The 25440-nt window shown below is 44.0% G+C and overlaps 1 protein-coding gene across 1 annotated transcript in view; it reads left to right on the forward strand.

Moving 5' to 3' along the window:
* The window catches only part of LOC116973325 (venom phosphodiesterase 2-like), a 130412-nt gene that overhangs the window by 49148 nt on the left and 55824 nt on the right, over positions 1-25440 (forward strand). The window contains exons 5-7 of the mRNA XM_033021283.1: positions 9741-9838; positions 18089-18168; positions 22118-22237. Of these exons, the coding sequence (XP_032877174.1) occupies positions 9741-9838; positions 18089-18168; positions 22118-22237 (298 nt within the window). The remainder of the gene's footprint in view (positions 1-9740; positions 9839-18088; positions 18169-22117; positions 22238-25440) is intronic.

Here is a 25440-nt window from a genome sequence, read left to right on the forward strand (position 1 = left end):
ATTAAACCTGGATAGGCCTGGATAGAGTGGATGGGGAGAGGATGTTTCCACTAGTGGGGGAGTCTAGGACCAGAGGTCATAGCCTCAGAATTACAGGATGCTACTTTAAGAAGGAGGTGAGGGGAAATTTCTGTAGTCTGAGGGTGGTGACTCTGTGGAATTCATTGCCACATAGGGTTCTGGAGGCCTAGTCAATAGATATTTTTGTACGGCAGAGATAGATAGATTCTTGATTAGCAGGGGTGTCAGGAGAATGGGGTTAGGAAGGTGAGATAGATCAGTCACGATTGAATGGCGGAGTAGACTTGATGGGCCGAATGGCCTAATTCTGGTCCTATCACTATGGTCTTATAAACAGTTAGGGCAATTCATGGGAGTTCATAGAAGCCCATTTATTACTGAGATTTGAGTCTGATTTTACACCAGAGAAAAGTTTGTCCTCGTGAACTACAAACATCATAACTGATCTCATGCAGAAATCTCTGGTAGACACTGATTTGCAAAATTCAGCTATGCAAAATCCCTGGAAATAGGCATAAGAAACATTAACTAGTATCCTAACAAAGCCCACACAAGGCCAAGAGTCAAGAGTGTTTTATTGTTATGTGCCCCAAACAGAACATTGAAACGAACAACAATATAGAAGCCACATTTAATGCCCACCTCAGGTTATTATTGTAAAGTTGTTAATGATTGTTGCTCGAACAGGAAAATTTAATATTAATCCAAACAAATAGCCAAGGCCATATCATTCAACAACACTATATATTGACTTCAAAGATGTGTTTGGACATGAGCCAGTCAGAATTGTTGATTTGCTTATCTGACTGGCATGAGTGAACTTATTTTTTCATATGTTTCAGAGTTTACCTGGCCACTTTTCTCATTAGTGCAAGTTTATAAATGCGAGATTTGCTGAATTACTATTTTCCAAATTGTGCTGATGAGGCTTGTACTTGTTATTTTTAATTTGTCTACTCCCTTAATCACTGTACTGGCATATTCTGAATTGATGTGTAGAGCAAGATTGTTAATTACCTGACTCCCATCTTAACCACTCAGAAACGAGTGAATTATTGTGGCGTGAAAATATTTGGCGATCTCAAAAACGTTTAATTATTATCTGGTCCTTGGTGGCTATTCTGTTGAGCAACACTTTAAAGATCCTGGCTAGATCTTTGGATCTAGACTGAGGCAATACTAAAATCTGTGGATTCTGTTGTGTAACCTTGGCTGGAATATTATAGACCATGTAGCAAGAAATAAGATTCAAATTGATCCAGGCCTCAGGTCTACACAGCTGGAGACGGCTGGGGTTAGGGGCTTTGTCGGGTGGCACAGTGTCGCTGCTGATAGATCTACTGCTTCACAGTGCCAGATACCTGGGTTCGATCCTGACCTTGGGTGCTGTCTGTATGGAGTTTGCACATTCTCTCTGTGATTCCGTGGGTTTCTTTCACATGCTCTGCTTTCCTCCCATATCCCAAAGACATGCGGGTTTGTAGGTTAATTGGCCTCGGTAAATTGCCCTCAATAGGTGGGCCGTGGATGAGAAAGTGGGGATAATACAGAGGTGGTATGAATGGATGATTGATGATCGGAATGGGCCCATTGGGCCAAAGGGCCTGTTTCCATTCTGTATCTTTCAATCAATCAAAAACTTGTATTCAACATTTTTTGTTTAAGAGGTTCTCTCCCAGTTCTCACATCTTTCCTTAATGCTTCTCAAAGTTTAAAATGTAAAATGTAAGAAGTGATAGTAGGAAAGATCATACTGTGAGTGCCTTCTAATTCTCAGACCTTACCACCATCAAGTTAAGCATGTGATGCAATGTTCACTTGCCTGGATTAGAGCAGTTCCAACAATACCTCAGAAATGAAATCCCATCCAGGATGTAGGAGCCCAATCTACTGACACCACATCCACTACCTTAAATGCTCATTGTTTCCATGGCTTTGATGTGTACTTTTAATAAAATGCAAAGAAGTCAAACAACAGCACATCTCAAACCCTCAATCTTGCCACCATGAGAAACAATGCAAACAGCGCCACCTGCAGGTTTTCCTACTAGTTGTACATCTTATATGTTGATGGCCTATAAACATCAATGGGGCAAAATCCTGGCATTCCCACATAAAAGCAGTAACAGGGTATCTTCATCAATGCAGCTCAACAAGACCATTGACTTCTGTCTTCTTGAGAAATTAGCAGCAGGCATGAACTATAGCCCTTCGAATGATGCCTATCCTCCATATGAGAAGAAAGCATATCACTCGCACAGGGCGGCATGGTGGCGCACTGTTATAGTTGCTGCCCTACAGCACCAGAGACCCAGGTTCAATCCTGACTATGGGTTCTTGTCTGTGCAGAGTTTGTACGCTCTCCCCGTGACCTGCGTAGGTGTTCTCCGTCATCTCCAGTTTCCTCCCACACTCCACAGATGTACAGGTTTGTAGGTTAATTGGCTTGGTACAATTGTAAATTGTCCCTAGTGTGCGTAGGATAGTGTTGGTGTGCGGGGATCACTGGTAGTCGCGGAAGGGCCTGTTTCCGCGCTGTAGAACTAAACTAAAAACTAAAAACACACCAGCTAATACTCCCCACTTGATTATTCCCAGTTAATTTTCAATCAGTTCTTCCCAATCCAACCTAACTTATCAGTAGGTAGACAAAAATGCTGGAGAAACTCAGCAGATGAGGCAGCATCTATGGAGCGAAGGAAATAGGCAACGTTTCGGGTTGAGACCCTTCTTCAGTCTGATGTGAGGGTGGGGAGGGGGGGGGGGCGGAAAGAAGAAAGGAAGAGGCGGAGACAGTATGTTTAGGGAGAGCTGAGAAGGGGAGGAGAAAGCAAGGACTACCTGAAATTGGAGAAGTCAATGTTTATACCGCTAGTGTGTAAACTGCCCAAGCGAAATATGAGGTGCTGCTCCTCCAATTTACGGTGGGCCTCACTCTGGCCATGGAGGAGGCCCAGGAAAGAAAGGTCGGATTCGGAATGTGAGTTGAAGTGCTGAGCCACCGGGAGATCAGGTTGGCTATTGCGAACCGAGCGGAGCTGTTGGGTGAAGCGATCGCCAAGCCTACACTTGGTCTCACAGATGTAAAGTAACTGACATCTAGAGCAGCGGATGCAATAGGTGAGGTTGGAGGAGGTGCAGGTGAACCTTTGCTGCACCTGGAAAGACTACTTGGGTCCTTGAATGGAGTCAAGGGGGGAGGTAAATGGCCAAGTGTAGCATTTCCTGCATTTGCAAGGGAAAGTGCCAGGAGAGGGGGTGGTTTGGGTGGGAAGGGACGAATTGACCAGGGAATTACGGAGGGAGCGGTCTCTGTGGAAAGCAGACGGGGAGGAGATGGGAAGATGTGGCCAGTGGTGGGATCCCGTTGGAGGTAGCAAAAATGGTGGATGATTATTTGTTGTATGTGACGGCTGGTAGGGTGGAACATGAGGACTAGGGGGACTCTGCCCTTGTTACGAGTGGGGAGGATGGGGAGTGAGAGCAGTGTTACGGGGTATAGAAGAGACCCTGGTGAGAGCCTCATCTATAGTAGAAGAGGGGAACCCCCGTTCCCTGAAGAATGAGGACATCTCCGATGCCCTGGTGTGGAACACCTCATCCTGGGTGCAGATGCGGTGTTGACGGAGGAATTGGCAGTAGGGGATAGAGTCCTTACAGGAAGCAGGATGGGAAGAAGTGTACTCCAGATAGCCATGGGAGTCAGTTGGTTTATAGTGGATGTCGGTCAGTAGTCTATCACCTGCGATGGAGATAGTGAGGCCTAGAAATGGTAGGGAAATGTCGGAAATGGTCCAGGTGTATTTGAGTGCAGGATGGAAGTTAGTGGTGAAATGGATGAAGTCAGTGAGTTGTGTGTGGGTGCAGGAGGTAGCACCAATGCAGTCGTCGATGTAGCGGAGGTAGAGTTCGGGGATGGGGCCCTGGTACGCCTCGAACAAAGATTGTTCGACGTACCCTACAAAGAGGCAGGCATAGCTAGGGCCCAGGCGTGTGCCTATAGCTACTCCTTGTATTTGGAGGAAATGGGAGGAGTCAAACGAAAAGTTATTAAGGGTAAGGACCAGCTCCGCTAGGCAGGGGAGATTATCAGTAGTCGGGGATTGGTTGGTTTTGCGGTCGAGGAAGAAATGGAGGGCTTTGAGACCCTCCTGGTGGGGGATGGAGGTGTGGCGTGACTGGACATCCATGGTGAAGATGAGGGAATGGGGGCCTAGAGAACGGAAGTTCTGGAGTCGACAATGAGCGTGCGAGGTGTCTTGAACGTAGGTAGGGAGGGATTTAACCAGGGGGAATAGGATGGAGTCAAGGTATGTGGAAATAAGTTCGGTAGGACACGAACAGGTAGAAACAATGTGTCTGCCAGGACAGTCAGGTTTGTGGATTTTGGGGAGAAGGTAAAATCGGGCCGTGCGGGGCTGGGGAACGATGAGGTTGGAGGCTTGGGAAGGCAGGGAGCCAGAGGTGATGAAGTCAGTGATGGTGCTAGAGATAGTGGCTGTACCAATTGGTACATGTGACAATAAATGTCTCATGTCTCTTGTCTCTTGTCTTGTCTTGTCTGTGGGGTCATGGTCCAAGGATAAGTAGGAGGAGGTGTCTGAGAGTTGCCGCGTGGCCTCAGCTTTGTAGAGATCAGCGCGCCAGACTACCACGGCACCTCTCTTGTCGGCAGGTTTGAACACCCAGTCTGGGTTGTTGCGGAGTGAGTCGATGGCTGTGCATTCAGCGGGGGAGAGGTTAGAGTGAGACAGGGGAGTGGAGAAGTTGAGGCGGTTGATGTCCCGCCGGCAGTTTACAATAAAAAGGTCTAAAGCCGGAAGATGGCCATGAGGGGGAGTCCAAGAGGAGGGGGTCCGAAGGCAGAAAGTGTCCTCACTAGGAGGTGAGGATTCCTTCCCATGGAAAACGCTTGGATGTGGAGGCGACGGAAGAAGAGCTCCACATTGTGGCAGATACGTAACTCATTGAGGTGGGGACGGAGGGGAGCAAAGGTGAGGCCTCTGCTGAGGACAGACTGTTCGGTAAGAGAAAGGGGGAGGTCGGGGGGGGGATGGTGAACACACAGCAAGGATGGGGGTTGGGGCTGGAGGAAGGCAGGTAAGTGGACTGAGGCCATGGCGATGTCTGGTGGGGGGGTGGTGGGTGGTCTGGGAGGAGGGGGGTATGAGGACTATAGTGTGCATGGGGAAGAGCTGGGGTCACATGGTTTGAGGTGGAAGGTGAAGCCCCAGTGGAACTGAGGTTTCCTGTTTTAGGGGGACTAGCACTAGGATCCAGCACGGTCAGATCCCGTGATGTCAGAGTCTGCAGAGTGAAGTATAGCAGTATGTTGTTCCAGAAAAAAAATTTCTGGGAGCTTTTGAATGCATTTAAAAAAAACCCCAATAATAATACTACCCCATTTTCGTCCTTGTTAAACCCTCAGTACTCTCAGTATATGGGGTGAACGTTATCCAGAGTCTGATGAAAGAAAAACAATCTTGCTAGGCCAGATGTTAATGGCCTGGTGATGAGCCAGGTCCCGATGTGGTGGGCCAGTAACACTCTTAGTTTTGTTAGTCACATTTAACATAATCATAATCATACTTTATTAGCCAAGTATGTTTTGCAACATACAAGGAATTTGATTTTCCATACAGTCATACTAATAAAAAGCAACAGAATGCACAAAATACATTTTAACATAAACATCCAACACAGTTACAGAAAATTGGAGAGCTAAGACACAGCAGAGTGGCCCAGCGGTAGAGCTGCTGCTTCACTGCACTAGGGAGCTGGATTTGATCCTGACTATGGGTGGTGTCTGTGCGGAGTTTGTACTGTGTGGGCTTTCTCCGGGTGCGCCAGTTTCGTCCCACATCCCAAGAACATGCAAGTTTATAGGTTAATTGACCTCTGTAAATTTCCCCTAGTGTGCAGGGAGCCTCTGTGGGATGACATATAACTAGTGTACTAATGTTGCGGCGTAGACTCAGTGGGCTTAAAGGCCTGAATTCCCAATGTATTTCTAAACTAAACTAAACAGTGGAATGATTTGAAATGAAGCTGAAAAGTAGTCATGCTGAGTGCCAATGTAGCTCAAGGAACAAAGTATATTTAAGTGATCCCGAGAGACTGCTTAAGAATGCTTTTGTGTGAAGCTGGTGTGACACTGCAAGGCAGTCTGATTATTATGCCCATTTGGGAAATCTAGAAACAATTTTCAAACAGGAGAGAAAAATAAAACACTCGTAGCTTAAAAATCAATTTTATTTTTCATGCGATGTGGAAGAGTACATTGAAATAAAATCATCTAGGAACATGGTTAATGAAATTCAATTTCAAATTTAGATTTGTTATTGTCTTATACATCAGGGTGCAATGAAGTTCCTAGTTCACATGAAGGTCTCTAGAGTAAACAAAATCTATACAATAATGCATCAATAAATACACAATACATGTATGTAAAAGAGCAGAAGGGTGCAAAGAAGTATTACAATTTGAAGTTTAGATTAATTTAAAGATACAAGCCCTTCGGCCCACCGAGAAAGCACCGACCAGCAATCCCGGCACTATCCTACACACACTAGGGACAATTTTTACATTTACTCCAAGCCCATTACCAAAAAACCTGTACATCTTTGGAGTGTGGGAGGAAACCGAAGTTTTGGAGAAATCCTATGCAGGTCACAGGGAGAACGTACAAACTTCATACAGACAAGCACCTGTAGTCAGTATTGAACCTAGGTCTCTGGCGCTGTGATGGCCCTGTCTCACGGTGCGAGTCCACCCACGAGTGATCCCGAGTGAAAAAAAAAATCACACTCGTAGTTGTCTTCGAGATTCCAAGTTTATGTTCACGAGTTTAAACGAGTTCCCACGTGTATATCTAAGTTTGCTGTTTACTTCTCATTTCTGCGATGTACCAAGTTCCACTCCCGAGTTGCCAAGTTCCTCTCCTGAGTTACTCTTGAGCCAACCGTGAATGAAGGTCTGTTTTAAGTATCAAATAGAGGAGCTGGACAGCATGTCATTCAGTAAGTATATTCTGATTCAGTAATGAAAGTTATTCAATTTCAGAACTTAAAAAAACTAGGCAGGATCTCGGCCCCACACTCGCTGCCATTGTGCAGCAAGGAGACGGTTGCGACGAAGCAACAGTGTTAAAGAAGACAGCTCTATCCTGCGGCTTTGAGTTAATGATAGAATTCAGCGCGGCCGCATCTATTGATATGACCTACAAAGGGAAAATGCGCACCGTCCAGTGCCAGAGCAGTTATACTTATGATTTGTTTGAAACATGCATCACGTAGTTAAAAGACCAACGGGCGGAGGTTTGCTATATTCTAATTGAATTTACTGCCAGGTCTACACACTGCGGGGAGACGGGAGATGAAATCTTTGAATGTGGACAGATGTCTCTGCGCCTACTCGTTCTAAGCGGAATATATTTTTAGTTTTTATTCCTTGTTTTTGTTTATTCGCGCACATTTTTCGTGTGTGAGGTGTGAGAAGTCCATGCCGGGTGCTGGCCGGCCGCAGGCGCTGTTCTTTCATATCAGTTGCACATCAGATTGTTGGGAGACGGAGCTCAGGGTTCGCCTCCTGAGCTGCTTTGGTGCCCAGGTGTGAGTTGAGGTTGAGGGAGGTTGGGGTGGGAGGAGGATGCGCAGGCGTTATTAATCTGTCTGGGGTGACAAGGCTCTTGGGTTAGGCTGGGATCATTCTCTGCTCTCATCTCTCTCTCTCTCTCTCTCTCTGTGCATTAGCAGGGGGAAGAGTGGTCTACCTCGCTGGGCACAAGACCTCTGCCGCCTGCCCCTTGCAGCCATCAGCTTGTTTGTTCCTTTGGTGCTCCTCATCTGCCCTGCTCCCAGCCCAGCCCTGCCCCAGCTCTCTGCCCCATTCTCTTGGAAATGTCGCTTCTGCCGCTGTAATGAGGAGGGGTCCGGCTGGCTGGCTTGGTGGGTGGGTGGGTGGGTGGGCAGGGAGGGGGAGTGGGTACAAACCACCGAATCCATTCTCAAAAGTCGGGCAGTTGATATCCGTGGCAGTTGATTGTCGCTCCCTTCACTTTCCCAGGGGGTCGGGACGGGACTGGAGTTGGGAGGGTAAGGTGGGGTGGGGGCGGGGAGTGGGAGGAGGTGAGTGAGGGGGGGGGGGTTTGGGGTGACTTAGTACGGGGGACAAATGTAGGAGAGGTGTACTGACTGTGTGGGCAGACACTTTGGTAGTGACTGCCCATGGGGTTTACTGTCGAGGACTTCATAATGCAGAGAGCATTATAAATAGTTGCCGCAAAATAAGATTTAGTGTGGATCTGGTATATCTGGGTATTGAAGGCACTTCTGGGGTGCAGTGTGCAATAGTCACCAAAATACACTGCATCTTTAGAAAGAAAAAATACAAAACATGTCAATCGCAGTGGATAGCCCTTAGTCATGGTGCTGTACAACACGGAAACAGGTCCTTCGGCCCAGCTTGGCCGTGCCGTCCAAGTTGGCGTCTTGGGGTAGTCCTATTTGCCTGCATGTGGCCCATAGCCCTCTAAACCCTTCCCATCCATTTATTTGTCGTTAATAACCTCAAGCCACTGTATATAATGCTCTCTGCATTATGAAGTCCTGAACAGTAAACCCCATGGGCAATCACTACCAAAGTGTCTGCCCACACAGTCAGTACACCTCTCGTACACTTGTCTCCCGTACTATGTCACCCCCCCCCCCCCCCCCCCCCTCCCCCCCAACCTTTCCCTCCCAACTCCAGCCTCGTCCCGACCTCCTGGGAAACTGAAAGGGAGCGACAATCAACATCCCGTCACCCATTCCTTCTCTCCAGAGATGCTGCCTGTCCCGGTGAGTTAAAGAGTGCCCACGGTAGACTCACGAGTCACTAAGGTAAACTCACGGGCTACTACGTTCTTACAACGAGTTTAAAAGTTTAAAATTTTTACTTCAAGAGTAAATTTGACTCGTGAAAATCTTTCAACATGTTGAAAGATTTTCACGAGTTAACAAGTTTCCCGAGTACCTGCCGTTAGCCTTATGAGTCGCTAAGTTACGTCCACGAGTTCCGACGTTCCCGCTACGTTAATTCTACGTGATTACCACGAATTTGATTTGTTTTAAACTCGGGATCACTCGTGGGTGGACCCTCACCGTGAGACAGGGGTTTGAGGCAGTATCTCTACCGCTAAGCTCAAGTTAAACAAAAAAACTAAAATATTAAGCAGAATAACCAAAATGATGAGTAAGTGGCAAGGGAAGGGGGATGTAATAGAGGTAATTTGTTCAGGAGTCTGATAGCCATGGGAAAGGAGCTATTTATTTTTAAGTGTAGAGTTCTGGGCTTTCAGGCTCTCTTTTCGGTGACAGTCGAAGAGAGAAACGGAAATGCTCAGAGTGGCAGGCATCCTTGATGATAGTGCTTGTCTTCTTAATGCAACACAAGGTGAAAATGGACTGGATAAAATGAAGTGACAGGCCTGTGGTGGACTGGATGGTTCATTGTAAAATCCTTGAGGTCAGGTTCACGTCTCTGCCCTGTTTCCACCAATCTTTCCACCACCACGCACAACAAGCGACAAGACAGACACCATTGTGCAGATGCCGAGAAGTGTGTTCAGCTCTGGCTGAACAACTAATCTTGTGTGTGGACTCAATAAGAAGAGATTATAAAATCCTGCAACAATGTTAAGTTCAGTATACATCCTAAATGTTGATTTGTTTTAAAAATAGGTATACTCGGCCTCCTCTCATCCTGTTTTCGCTGGATGGATTTCGAGCTGATTATTTTCAGAAGTGGAATAGTCGCTTACCTGTTTTGAGTAAACTGCGTGAGTATCTATCCAAAAGCTCTTCTGTTGCATTCCCTTCTGTCTTCTGTAAGTGCCTGTAAATTGTAAGTGCGTTTTAGGGCCATTGAGTGATACAGTGTGGAAACAGGCCCGTCGGCCCAACTTGCCCAACATGTCCCAGCTACACTGGTCCCACCTGCCTGCGTTTGGCCCATATCCTTCCAAACCTGTCCTATCCGTGTACCTGGTTGACATAAAATGCTCGAGTAACTCAGCAGGACAGGAAGCATGTTTGGAGAGAAGGAATGGGCGATGTTCCGGGTCGAGACCCTTCTTCAGACATTTTTGCCCTATCGATGTACCCGTCTAACTGTTTCTTAAATGATAGGATAATCCCAGCCTCAACTACCTCCTACGCTTGTTCCATACACCTACCACCTTTTGTGTGAAAAAGTTACCTCTCGGATTCCTATTAAATCTTTTCCCCTTCACCTTGAACCTACGTATGTCCTCTAGTCCTCGATTGCCCTACTCTGGGCAAGAGACTGTACCCGATCTATTCCTCTCATGATTTTGTACTCCTCTGAAGGATATCCCCTCATCCTCCTACGCTCCATGGAATAGACCCAGCCTACTCAACCTCTCCCTGTAGCTCACACACCCTCTCGACCTGGCAACACCAGGATGGTGCACACATTTTTTCCTTCCCAGATTTATTTTGTACCGTTGCTGGAAATCTCATGTATTGTGCAAAATGTCTATCATGCCGTAATCAGATATACTATTCATTATTCCTTGACAAATGCATATTGATCATGCCTTGGTCAGTAGTACGTTCCTTGCAATCTTCTGCATCTTAAATTAGTTACAATCCTGCTGTTTTTTGTGCAATGGACCAGAGTGTCATTGGGAATGGAATAAATTTGGATTTCTAAAAGATTTTTTACAAATTCATTTTCACTTCACAGATTACAATGGCTCAGTTTAATTCCAGTAGTTAGATTGAAAGCCAACTACGACCAAGAAAATGGGCATCTGTACCAAAACAAATTAGCTTACAGCCCCAGAACATGTATTCATTTTAAAATATGAACATCAAAGACCATATTGTGCAAAGAGAGATTTGGTTGCAGAAGGGCCTCTTTGATCTGAATTGTTGACCGTTTATCTTTTCATGGAACTGTTTGACGTGCAGCCTGTTTTCAGCACTTTCTGGTTTCATTGGAAGACATCATTAGCTTGGAAAAAAAGCGTTTTTATAAATATGAGCTCTTCCCTCCAGATAACCAATATTAAAAAAATATTGGGAATATTTTGCATTTCTGGTTTGTGTTTTGCTCTGATTTGAACTTCCCTGCACCTTCTGTGGCTATGGGCCTCAAACTCTTGCATTTTACCTGCACGTTGTGCATTATCCACACTGTAATAGTTAATAACTCTTCCCACGGAGAGCCAAGGTTTGAAGGAAAATGTCCAATTCCAGTAACAAGTTAATAAATGTAGGCTAAATCTTTGGACACTGATGAAGGAGCTGTCCTTTGAATGATCTGAACTGTTTGGAATTTTGGGATGTAAACTCTGTATGAAAGGCATTTTATCTTTAATCCTGAGATATATTTCAGTGGAGTAAATGTTTATTTTTTCTAAATTGTTGCATTAGTTGTGTTGAATGCATGATTCACATTTTTCAACATTGTTTGTTAAATTGTGGGTGTTTTAAACATTTTAAATTTTGCTGTCCCTGGAGTATACTTTTCATTTATACATTCATTCAATAAAGATATTTTACAATTTTAAATTAGAATGGGTTCCAATTGTTTTTTAATATTCCTTCCTTGCTGGCAGCAACACTATAGTCTGCCCCAGATGCCCATGAGAAGGTTGTGGTATTCCACTCCCTGTGCACATATGGAGACCCAAACTTGCTTACAAGTCTTCAGTCGGAAACGTTAACTCTGATTCTTTTTCAGCAAATGTTGTGGAGTAGAAATTAGGTGCAGGAGTAGGCCATTCGGCCCTTCGAGCCTGCACCGCCATTCAATATGATCATGGCTGATCATCCAACTCAGTATCCTGTACCTGCCTTCTCTCCATACCCCCTGATCCCTTTAGCCAAAGGGCCACATGTAACTCCCTCTTAAATATAGCCAATGAACTGGCCTCAACTACCTACTGTGGCAGAGAATTCCACAGATTCACCACTCTCTGTGTGAAAAATGTTTTTCTCATCTCGGTCCTAAAAGATTTCCCCTTTATCCTTAAACTGTGACCCCTTGTTCTGGACTTCCCCAACATCGGGAACAATCTTCCTGCATCTAGCCTGTCCAACCCCTTAAGAATTTTGTAAGTTTCTATAAGATCCCTCCTTAATCTTCCAAATTCTAGCGTGTACACGTCGAGTCTATCCAGTCTTTCTTCAAATGAAAGTCCTGACATCCCAGTAATCAGTCTGGTGAAACTTCTCTGCACTCCCTCTATGGCAAGAATGTATTTTCTCAGATTAGGAGACCAAAACTGTATGCAATACTCCAGATGTGGTCTCACCAAGACCCTGTACAACTGCAGTAGAACGTCCCTGCTCCTATACTCAAATCCTTTTGCTATGAATGCTAACATACCATTCGCTTTCTTCACTGCCTGCTGCACCTGCATGCCTACTTTCAATGACTGGTGTACCATGACACCCAGGTCTCGTTGCATCTCCCCTTTTCCTAATCGGCCACCATTCAGATAAAAGTCTACTTTCCTGTTTTTGCCACCAAAGTGGATAACCCCACATTTTACTTCGGAGTCACGTAAGTGACTACGTGAAGAACCCGCCAGGGCGCATGCGTGTCATATCGCTACACGCATTGCGAAACGACAGGCGGGGTGGAACGACGTTCCCCCGCAGCGGCAAGTTTAAAAGCCGGGACCGACAGGTATGTAGTTACTCTGCGGTCTTTATTTTTCCCATACTGTTTCACAGGTGGGGAAACGATGGACAAATCCAAAAAAGCAACCAGAGCTGCGACAAAGCTGGCGTGGGAGGACCGCGGAGTTGCGGGCTGCCAGCAGCGGCCGGCGGCACAGGAATCACCCGTAATGGGATCAGCTGTGCCCGACTTAGCCCCCGCACCGGCCAGATCAACACCGCGGCCGGGCGGGAAGGCAAAAGGAAAATCAAACAGAGCCATTGACTCTGATGAGTCCGACTTTGAGGAGCCGCGAGCGGCCAGCGGCCGTGTGCGCTGGAGCCGGATGGAGTGGCTCATGGAGCAAATGCTCCAACGTGACAGACTCCGGGAGATGGAGTCTAGTCACCGTGGGTCATATATAACACCCACAGCAGCACCTTACGTAGGGCTGCACAGTGCATCTCCCTCGTCAGAGGGGAGTACTGGGGGTCAATTCTGGGCTGACCCCAAAGAGGGGTTTGCTGAACAAACTACAAGTGTGCAGGGGGTGCAGGAAGGCAAAAATCTACTGGACATGGTGTCCAACTACTTACAACCGGATCAGACTGGACGGAACCTAGAACAGAAACTAGCTGCCAGCATTGATGTCCTGTCATTCAAGCAACTACAGGAACAGGCTGTGATGGACACCACTGTCAAATATCTGGCACCAGGAAATTGCGTATCCCTGAATGTTCCAGTCGTGAATAATTGCATCTGGAAACACGTTGGAGCAGCAGTTAGAAGCATGGATGTCAAGCTCCAGAGAATACTAAAACTACTAACAGCAGGGATCACAGCATTCGCTCGCACAGTGGATGGGAAGGAAATGTCGCAAGAGCAACAGGATGCACTGGCACTATTCTGCAATACGCAGTATGAAATCAATAGTGTCAGAAAGAATGCCATCCGACCTGCCCTAAATCCAAAATTTGCAGGCTTGTGCAAACCTGGAGACACAAAGCCACCAATATTATTATTTGGTGGAAACCTGTCCAAGCAGGTTAAGGAGCTCGATGAGGAGGCAAAAACCCTGGGGCTCATAAAGGCGACAACAGCAAGGACCTCCCACAGCCACAGACAGCACCCTTACGCACCCACCAGCAGAACAGGAGAAGCTGGTGAAAGCTCAAAGGCCGGGCGTACGGGACAGCGGTCTTTTTTAGGCCATGGCCCAGACCGGCCTTCGTGGAAAATGCGCAAACCCCAAACCCAAACCCGGACACCGGCGCCTCAACCTCCACGAAGACCACACAGTAACCTTCCACTGGTAACCATGGAGGTAGGTGGGTCTGGTCCCTTACAAATTATAGGAAGTGTGGATAATACACATATCGGTGGGAGATTACACTTCTTTTGGGAGGCATGGAGTGCATTGACAACAGACACTTATATCCTAAACAGTATCCAGGGATATACCATTGAATTTGTGCACAAAAATAGCCCCCCAGTTCAGCATGTACCGAAACGAACGTTCGTATTTTCACGAAAAGAAAAATTAGAAGCACATGCTGAACTGGTGAGACTTCACGCAAAGGGGGTAATTGAAAAAACCCAACACGATTCTCTGGAATTTGTCTCTAATATCTTTACCAAAAACAAAAAAAGACGGTGGTTGTCGCATCATCATAGATTTGACTAACTTGAATACATATGTGCAATATATTCATTTCAAAATGGAAACCTTTGTTACTGCCAAACAATTGATTTCCGAGGGCTACTTCATGGCTAGCATCGACTTAAAAGATGCTTACTATTCAGTGCCTATACGGACTGACCGCAGACGTTATTTAAAATTCAACTGGATGGGGCAGTCTGACAGTATAGAGCTCTACCAAATGGGTTAACATCAGCCCCCAGGCTGTTTACAAAAATGTTGAAACCAGCCTTAGCGTTTCTTCGGAAACAAAAACATATGATCATGTCCTATTGTGGGCAAAACTTTGGAATTAGCCAAACTAGCTGTATCAGCCACCAAACAATTGTTTGATAAAATGGGGTTTATCATCCATCCAGTTAAATCTAAACTAACGCCTTCCACCATAATGGATTATTTGGGGTTCACTATTGACTCAGTTCACATGTCGGTGACTTTACCAAAGGACAAGGCTACAGTCTTAACTGAGGCCTGCAACAACCTCATTGACATCAGTGAACCATCTATCAGATTGGTAGCAAGGGTGATTGGCAAAATAGTGGCTGCTTTTCCAGCCACACAATTTGGACCTTTGTATTATCAAAATTTACAAAGGGCAAAAATACAAGCACTCAAAATTAATGCTGGTCATTTCGACAGACCAATGAACCTACCAATCAAAGCAATTATGGAATTAAAATGGTGGAGGGATAACATTCGGCATTGTTCCAGCCCTATTATTATCAGCAACCCCTCAGTGGTGCTACAAACTGATGCCAGTGTGCTTGGTTGGGGTGCAACCGATACCATCTCCAGTTGTGGAGGTAGATGGAATGCACAGGAGGCATCATTACTACATACACTTGGCATAAACTACCTGGAAATGTTGGGTGCGTTCTATGGCCTAAAGTCATACTGTTTTGGAATATATCACCAGCATGTTAGACTACAGATTGACAATACCACCGTGGTGGCATATATTAACCATATGGGTGGAATCAAATCGACATCATGTGACAATCTGGCTAATACAATTTGGCAATGGTGTATCCAGAGAAATATTTGGATATCAGCTACTTACCTACCAGGTAACCTAAATTCAGTGGCAGACACCAGGTCATGCAAATTCAATGAAAACATCGAATGGATGTTGGATATAAAAGTATTTGCTGAAATTGTAGCACGGTATGGAACACCAGATATCGATCTATTTGCATCTAGACTCAATCACCAGTTACCAAACTATGTTTGTTGGGAACCAGACCCTGGGGCATCAGCGATAGATGCTTTTTCGCTGCATTGGGGGAAATTGTTTTTCTATGCATTCCCTCCTTTCTGCCTCATCAGTCGGGTATTACGCAAAATACAACAAGACTCGGTGTCTGGTATTTTGGTAGTGCCTGATTGGCCTACACAACCATGGTTCCCTGTGATACTCAACATGGTCTTAGAACCATGTATCACCATCCTGAAACGACCAGATTTGTTGGTTCATCCCGTAACTGGGGATAGCCATCCATGTCATAAAACGACAAAATTATTGATTTGTAGAGTCTAAAGAAACCTCTACTGGAACTGGGACTGACGGACCGAACATTGAACATTATCTCAGCGGCTCACAGGCAGTCCACCAAAAAACAATATCTGGTATACATCAGGAAATGGGAGATATATTGTCACAGAAACAACATCACTTACAGCTCGATGAACATAACGTCGGTTCTGGAATTCCTGGCAGGCCTCCATTATGATGAGGGGCTCAGTTACAGTGCCATTAACTGCGCCAGAAGTGCCCTTTCAGCATATCTATGGCGAGGATCAGAGCGCCATTCTGTTGGGACTCACCCCCTGGTAACCAAACTTATGAGGGGAATTTTTAATATCAATCCCCCAAGAACCAGGTACTCTCAAATATGGGATGTGAGTATTGTCCTAACGTTGCTAAGGAACTGGTCTCCAGCAACAGCTCTATCCCTGCAAAAGCTGACGCATAAAACAGTCATGCTGATGGCTTTGGTCACAGCCCAAAGGGTACTGTCTTTACATAAGTTAAGGCTGGACAATATGACTTGTTCAACAAAAAATATAACTTTTCATATTCACGAATTAGTCAAACAGAACAGACCGGGATCATCAGGCCTCAAAATAGAATTTAGGGCCTACCCTATAGATGATCGTCTCTGTAAATAAGACATTTATTGTTATATATGAAAAACACCAAAAACATCAGAGGCAATGAGATGGCACTACTAATCAGCCACAAGCAACCCCACAAGAAAGTGTCGGTTCAAACTATTTCCAGATGGCTGAAACAGGTTTTAACAACAGCTGGGGTGGATACTAACATATTCAAATCTCATTCCACCAGGGCTGCAGCTACGTCGGCAGCTATGGAGTTGGACGTACCGATGGACCAAATCCTGGAGACAGCAGGATGGTCAAGGGAAAAAATGTTCCAACAATTCTACCATAAACCAGTGGTTAAACCTGGAACTTTTGCAGAATCAATTTTAAGTTCTGTAATATGACCCCATAAAATAGGGGCTATAATTTGTTGTTAATAAATTTATCATGGATTTTCAATATCAGATTCATGTTTAAACATGTTAACACAATTCCTCCCTTAGTCAATTAAGGCAGATGTGATGCATGGACTCGTTTCCACGGCATGAAATCACAGAGCTTTGAAATCTTCACGTAGTCACTCACGTGACTCCGAAGTAAAGTAGTAAGATTAAACGAGAACTTACCAGTTCGAAGTTTGATCATTATTTTATGAGGAGTAACGTTGAGGGATTACGTGCCCTCCGCTCCCACCCTTGATCATAAAGTTCAACTGGTATCCTCTTCTCTAATCTTACTATGTTCAGTCATTTACTGTTATCTGTGATTTCACACCGTTGCTTTGAAGAATGACATGCATGCGCCCTGGCGGGTTCTTCACGTAATCCCTCAACGTTACTCCTCATAAAATAATGATCAAACTTCGAACTGGTAAGTTCTCGTTTAATCTTACTATTTATCCACATTAAACTGCATCTGCCATGCATTTGCCCACTCACCCAGCCTATCCAAGTCACCTTGCAGCCTCCTAGCATCCTCCTCACAGTTAACGATGCCCCCCAGCTTCGTGTCATCTGCAAACTTGGAGATGTTGCATTCAATTCCCTCGTCCAAATCATTAATATATATTGTAAATAGCTGGGGTCCCAGCACTGAGCCTTGCGGTACCCCACTAGTCACTGCCTGCCATTGTGAAAAGGACCCGTTTACTCCTACTCTTTGCTTCCTGTCTGCCAGCCAGTTCTCTATCCACATCAATAGAGAAGTGGCATATCGAATGTGATTCAAAATCAAACAGCAGCAGTTCTAACCCTGCACTTTGTGCTCCCTCACTGGCACCCAGACTCCCATTGACCTCGCTTCACCAAGCCCCTCTGCAAGCCTCAAAACATGATGCTTGATTTCAACTATCGAGTACACTATGCATTTGTTCAGTAACTAGTAACTCCTGATAAATATTGTCATTCTAGGTATCTATCATGCATCTATCCAGTAGATGCTCTAAAGAAATACATTTGTACCTCTTCCATAGACATTAAACAATGATTGGTGTCAAACTTCTTAAGTATAGGATCTAGCTGATAATTTGTGCACTTGCATTACAGCAAAGCAACATAAACATATTCTTAATCTCTTTATTGTGTCTCTTGGCAGGAACTTGTGGTGTGCAAACTCCATACATGATACCAGTGTTTCCAACCAAAACCTTTCCAAACCACTATTCAATTATCACAGTGAGTAGACTGTGTTGCTTTTGATATGCGTGTGTTCCTTAATGGTTTTGAGCCAAGCTAAAGAAAATCATTTGGTGGTTAAGAAAATCATTTTGGCTTGTTATGAAGTCTCTACCGCAAGGCTTTCCATGTAGGTAGACAAAAGTGCTGGAGAAACTCAGCGGTTGCGGCAGCATCTATGGAGCGAAGGAAATAGGCAACGTTTCAGGCCAAAACCCTTCTTCAGTCTGGAGATGTCCTAGTTTGGTTTTCTGATCATCATTGAATGGCAGAGTTGGAGGGAGCTCATGCAAGGTTTTAGCAGTTTCATCTGATGTCCTGGCAATCTGGCCTATTAGCCGCCTACATCTTTTGGAATATTTCTCTTCATTTTCAGGCTTCTTTCAAATTGTCAGAGCATTTTTAAATGAACTTGTATGTGAAGCCTTTTGGAACATTTGTCAAGATAATATAGAATTGGTAGGTCTTCATATCTGTCTTTTTTTGTGTCCCTTTATTGGGTTTTGATATTTAATTGAAATTATGCTTAATGGATCTAATTTATTTGAGCAGCATTTGTCGCACAATACTGTTCAGAAACTAATAATTTCCGATAAATATTGTAATCCTAGGCATCATAAAAATAATTATGAAATGGAAGGAAGCCATTTGATCCTCTGCCAATTGAAGAAGAGCAATTTTCCCTAACCCCATCTTTCTGCATTAGATCAGTACGTCCACGTTCTTAAACCCACATTCAAGCGCTTTAAAAATGCGATTAATGTGTCTATCACCATTTCTGGCTGTGAGGAGAGGTTGGAGAATCTAGATATGTCATAGAGTCATAAAGTCATATGGCACGGAAATGGGCCTATTGGGCCAAATTGTTCACACCAACAAAGATGACCCATCTATACTAGTCCCATCTGCCTATGTTTGGCCCATAAGCCGCCCCTCGGATTCCAATTAAATCTTTACACTCTCACATGAAACCGATATCGTTGAGTCTTTTATTCCCTACTCTGGGTAAATGCCTATGCATTCATCCTATACCCCTAATTATTTTATACACCTCTATAAGATCACTCCCCAGCTTTCTGCTCCCCAAGGAATAAAGTCTTAGCCTGCCCAACCTGCTCCTATTGCTCAGGTTCACAAGTCCTGGCCACATCCTTGTAAATCGTCTCTGCACTCTTTCCAGCTTAACTTCCTTCATACAGCAGGGTGACCAACACTAAACACAATACAAACAGCACTGGGCCCAGCACCGACCTCTGATACACACCGTTAGTCACTAGAGTTATGAATGCTTCACAAGAACCTCACTTACACATAGGAACATATTGATGGGCTAAGACTTTACAAAACTGAAGCGAAAACCAGAGATCACCAAAATTAAACCCTTCAGGCAGGAGGATATTTCTGAGAGGTGACTTGATTGAAACGTGTACGTTCTGGAGGAGTTTTTCAGGGTGAATATGGAGACAATGTTACATATTGGGGGAGAATCCAGAACTTGGGGTTTAACTCGATTGAAGAAGACATTTGGGCAATATTTTGTTATGTAGAAGGTCCCAATCCAAATTGTCTCCTATCCACATTCTCCAGGGATGCTGCCTGACCCACTAAGTTACTCCAGCAATCTATGTCTTTGTTTTGTAAACCGTCATCTGCAGTTCTTGGTTTCTTCAATATTTTTTTTCTCAGAGGATTTGTAATTATTTTCCAGAATGAGTGCGAGAAGCAGCATTGTTGAATGTTTTTTTTTATGGCCAACGTAGATAGATTCTGGATATTGAACAGGATGTCTTAACTACAGGGAAGGTGGGAATGCAGAATTCAAATTATGATCAAATCAAATTACAATCAAATATTGAATGGTGCGGTAGGCTTGAGTGCTGTAGAATCTCAGTAATACCAGCTTTTCAGTCTTAGAAGTACCCCTGAACTGTTATCCCTTCAATGCTATAACATTGCCAGTTGAACTAATTTGTTACTCCAATTTATTTTAACCTGTTGTTATAACCAGCTTGTTATGTCAAACGTGTTTCTGAAACTAGCGAGAAATGCACAGCATGAATCAGCTGTGCTTATAACCTCCTCCAAATATTCAGTCCACCAACACGGTGGCGCAGCGGTAGAGTTGCTGCCTTACAGCGTCTGAGACCCAGGTTCGATCCTGACTATGGGTACTTCTGTATGGAGTTTGTACGTTCTCCCTGTGCCCTATGTGGGTTTTCTCCGGGTGCTCCAGTTTCTTCCCACACTCCAAAGACGTACAGGTTTGTCAGCTAATTGCCTCAGTTAAATTGTCCCTAATGTGTGTAAGATAGTATGTATGACACTGTGCTATCCGATCTATGTCCCTCATAGTTCTATAAACCTCTATTAGATCACTCTTCAGCATCCTATGTTCCTTTAAAAATAAACCCAGTCTAAGCAATTTCTCCTTGAATTAAATGCCTTCAGACAAAATCCTGATGAATTACCACATACAGAAGAGAATATCATGTGACTATCCTACAATGTATTTATCAAATTCCCTTTTCAAAGTAACTACTGAATCTAGAACATTTTTCATATTGAACAATGTATTCCTAATCTTAACCAGTCATGCAAAAATAAATCTTCATGTAGTCTCAAGTTCGAGCAAGTTCTATTGCTAGTCACCTTGTATGTTCCTTCTGATTATCAATACATGCAGCGCTAACTTAATCTTTATTCACTTCATCAGTTATTTCTGATTTCAAACTGTTGTGGGAAATTGGTCCCATAAAAACTAGCCTTTTTTAAAAATATTTTTTTATTTATTAGAAGCAAATGTACAAAAATATAACCAACGGCATATGACATAATACAGTTATTGTACAGCTTCAATTTTAACTTTTAGCTATAGTTAGAAGAAAAGAAAGGAGAAAAAGCAAGAGGAAAAAAAAATGAAATGTGCAAAAATAGAACCCCTAGACTACCAGTGGTGTAGTCAAAGAGTGAGTGAATAGAAGAAAGAAGAGAGGAATAGAAAAAATAAGAAAAATAAAAAAACAAAAAGAGAAAGAAAGAAAAAAGTGGTGATATACCTGCCTCGCATCCCTCCCCACCCATCACCCAACCCGTAATTAGATTTAACTCCAATGTTGTGTTGTACCATACTATCCTTATAATCAATCAATGAATGGTGTCCATGTCTTCGAAAAATGATCTGTTTTTTCTGCTAAGACAAGTCTAATATTTTCAAGATGTAGCGTCTCAGGCATATTTGTAATCCACATTTTAAGAGTAGGGACAGGTGTATGTTTCCAAAATTTGAGTATTCGTTTTTTCGCCGTTATCAGGCCATAATTAAGGAAACGTCTTTGAAATAATGATAGCTCAGAGCAGGCTTCTGACGTACCTTGAATAATCAATTCCATGTCGGGGTCCAGTTTTGTTTTTGGTGTTTTTGAAAAAATTTCAAAAATTCCTCTCCAAAAATTATGTGACTTTATACAAGAGGCCAAGGTTGCTTCCTGAAGGAGACATTTATCACAAATAGGAGATACATTTGGAAAGATCTTAGTCTAAAACTAGACTATTAGGTGAGAGACAAGGCTTTTATTAAATGACAGAGCTCTGGGAGAAGTGCTATACCCTCTAACAGGGCAGTCACTGTCGCCTCCCAGATTGCCTTTCAAGCTTGACCTTTATACAGGTTAGTCATATGACCATGTCAGCTTGTTAGGCAGGAGTGATAACAGATGTTGGAACTTGTATTCGGACACTACGGTTGTACATAGATATAGAATCAGTCGCACGTCACTTTCCTGCTCAAGCCATGACATTTTAAAGTCTCTATACAGAGTCCATTTTGTACCAGGCATCCATCTTGGGTTATCTGTTTTCGGATCCTACCTATTCAAAACCATTCTATCAAAACCATGTTTTCACACAATGAAACATCAAAGTAGCCTTGTGCCACTCTCTCTCATTTCAGGGGCTCTACCCAGAATCTCATGGTCTGATTGACAATAGCATGTATGATGTGGGCATGAATGCTTTTTTCAATATTCGAGGAAAGGAAAAGTACAATCCTCTGTGGTACAAAGGTCAACCTGTGAGTATTGAAAATTATATTTGTACACTTTAATTGCAACATTTTAATTGCAATTTATATCACAATTGTTTTTGCTTGATAATATTCTAGCAAACAACATTATAAAGCGCTGAAATACATTTGAACCACAAATAAAACAAGACTGCAACTTGTTTTTAAAGTTATTTATGTATGTCTGTTGGAAAAAAAGATAATAATTTGTATTCATTTTCAGCTTAACAACTTAACTTGGGCACAGGTTTCCTACATAGGACAATTACAGGCTTTGAAATCAGTGAAAGGAAGCTGCATTCCCGAGCATTTGAAGTAAAACCAAACATGCTGTTGAAATTAGTGCCGGGGCTATATGGGCTAACATTCCTAGTGCATTATGTGGTCAGAATGCATGTGTTGCTAAAGAAGGGTCCAGATCAAAAACGTCATCTATCCATATTCTCCAGGGTTGTTGCCTGACCTGCTGAGTTACTCAGGCATTCTGTCTCTTTTCTTGGTAAACCAGTATCTGCAGTTCTTTGTTTCTGCATATGTTTTTATCGGTTACAGATATTACTAGACCTGCTCTTGTAAGCATTTCTTATTTTTGTTGTGGAAACCTGTAAAAATGTCCTTTTTAGTAATGGCTTGTACTCGCTAGAATTTAGAAGATTGAGGGGGGATCTTATAGAAACTTACAAAATTCTTAAGGGGTTGGACAGCTAGATGCAGGAAGATTGTTCCCGATGTTGGGGAAGTCCAGGACAAGGGGTCACAGTTTAAGGATTTAAGGGGAAATCCTTTAGGACCGAGATGAGAAAAACATTTTTCACACAGAGAGTGGTGAATCTCTGGAACTCTCTGCCACAGAAGGTGGTTGAGGTCAGTTCATGGCTATATTTAAGAGGGAGTTAGATGTGGCCCTTGTGACTAAAGGGATCAGGGGGTATGGAGAGAAGGCAGGTACAGGATACTGAGTTGGATGATCAGCCATGATCATATTGAATGGCGATGCAGGCTCGAAGGGCCGAATGGCCTACTCCTGCACCTATTTTCTATGTTTCTATGAATCATGCGTGGAGGTAAGCTGTTATGAACCCTTTGTGTTTGCGCTGTGTTATTGTTTAAAACAAGGGCTATTCAGTCTAGGTAGGTACATTCTTTATTGTCATTTGTACTGATGCACAGTGAAAAGCTTTGTTCTGCATGCTATCCTATCAGGTCAGATAATGCTATACTTAAATACAATCAAATCAAATACAAGTATAATAGGTAGAGCAAAGTTTCAGAATATAGTTCTCAACATTGTAGCACAACAGTTCCGGAGACAAAGTCCAATGTCTGCAATGAGGGAGAGATGAATTGGACAGTACCCTTGCTTATGTATGTAACATTGTGAAGCCTGATAAGCCAGAAGTCCTAGATTGTGGAAACAGGCCCCTTGGCCTAACTTGCCCACACCGACCAATGTGTTCCATCTACACTAGTCCCACCTGCTTGCATTTGGCCCTTAACCCTCTAACCCTATCCTACCCATGTACCTGTCTACATTTTTCTTAAACATTGCGTTAGTACCTGCCTCAGCTATCTCCTCCTGCAGCTTGTTTCATACACCCAACACCCTTGTGTCAAACAGTTACACTTCAAGTTACTATTAAATCTTTCCCCCACACTTTAAACCTATGTCCTCTGGTTCTCGATTCCACTACACTGGGCGAGAGACTCTGTGCGTTTACCCGATCTATTCCTCATAATTTTGAACACTACATGGTGAAGGCATTGGAATAGAAGCTCAGAATGCTGGTGAAATATCTCTGGATACCAGTGTTCCGGAATCTGAGAAGTGCTTCCGACTTCTCAGTTGATGGTCAATCTGTTCTGTACCATATCATCAGGACTACCAAGGTGTAGTCTTGAATGGCAATGACACTCCTGGTGTCCTCCTTAAGGATGATATCAATGAGGAGCCCAACACTGCCACCCTGCCTCTAGTCTTGCTGTTGCCTGCTGTTGATCCAGACTCTTACCACGTATAGACACAAAACTCAGGTGTAACTGAGCGGGACAGGCAGCATTTCTGGAGAGAAGGAATGGCTGACGTTTCAGGTCGAGACCCTTCTTCAGACTGAGAGTCAGGGGAGAGGGAGTCTAGAGATATGTCGATGATAAGGAAATGTAGAATGTTTCATTGTAAGCTGAGGGGAAGGTGACAAGGAGGCATACAAACAGTAAAATTAATCAGAAGGACAGTGAAACTAGTTGGAAAACTTGGATGGGGAGGGATGAAGAGAGAGAGAAAGCAAGGGATACTTGAATTGAGAGAAATCAATATCATACCGCTGGGGTGTCAGCTACCCAAGCGAAATATGAGGTGTTGGGTTATGTTGGACCTCACTCTGACAATGGAGGAGGCCCAGGACAGAACGGTCAGTGTGGGAATGTGAGGAGGAGTTAAAGTGTTTAGCAACCGAGAGATCACATAGGTCTAGGCGGACAGAGCGGAGGTGGTCAGCGAAATGATCGCTGAGCCTGCACTTGGCCTCACGAATATATAAGAGTTCATATCTGAAACAACGGATACAGTAGATGAGGTTGGAGGAGGTGCAAGTGAATCTCTGCCTCCCTGGAAGAACTGCCAGGGTCTTTGGACGGGGTCGAGGGAGAAGGTATAGAGACAGGTTTTGCATCTCCAAGGGGAAAGTGCCTGGGTGGGAAGGGATGACCAGGGAGTTGCGGAGGGAATGGTCCATGTGGAAAGCGGAAAGGATGGAGATGGGGGATGATGGAAGAAGGGAACTCCCATTCCTAAAGAATGGGGACATCTCAGTGATACATTATGAAGCTGGGACTTTCAAGCCAGGGTTGTTTGAGATTGCCCTCCAGTGCCACCAGCAGTTTCCTGCATTGATAGTCGGTATCCTCTCACTGGGAAAGAAATGAAAGCACCAGCATAGGACAAGCACATGAATGGCATGGATTTATGCAGTGGGCCTTTGTCCAACCCGAAAAGTTACCTTTCTGTGATCTCTAGAGAAGCTGCCTGATCCGCTGAGTTACTCCAGCACTTTGAGTCATTTTTTTCAGGTGTTCATAAGCTAGACCTACAACCCGTAACTAAATTAATAATTACTTTTAATGGAATAGTCAACTCTAGCCACTTAATCTCAGATTGGACAAAGTTAAAACCCACTACAGGCTGGAGTGCCTTGTTGAAGAATGGCAACAACTGC

The sequence above is a fragment of the Amblyraja radiata genome, chromosome 5 (genome assembly GCF_010909765.2).
Source record: "Amblyraja radiata isolate CabotCenter1 chromosome 5, sAmbRad1.1.pri, whole genome shotgun sequence".
NCBI classification, from domain to species: Eukaryota; Metazoa; Chordata; class Chondrichthyes; order Rajiformes; family Rajidae; genus Amblyraja; species Amblyraja radiata.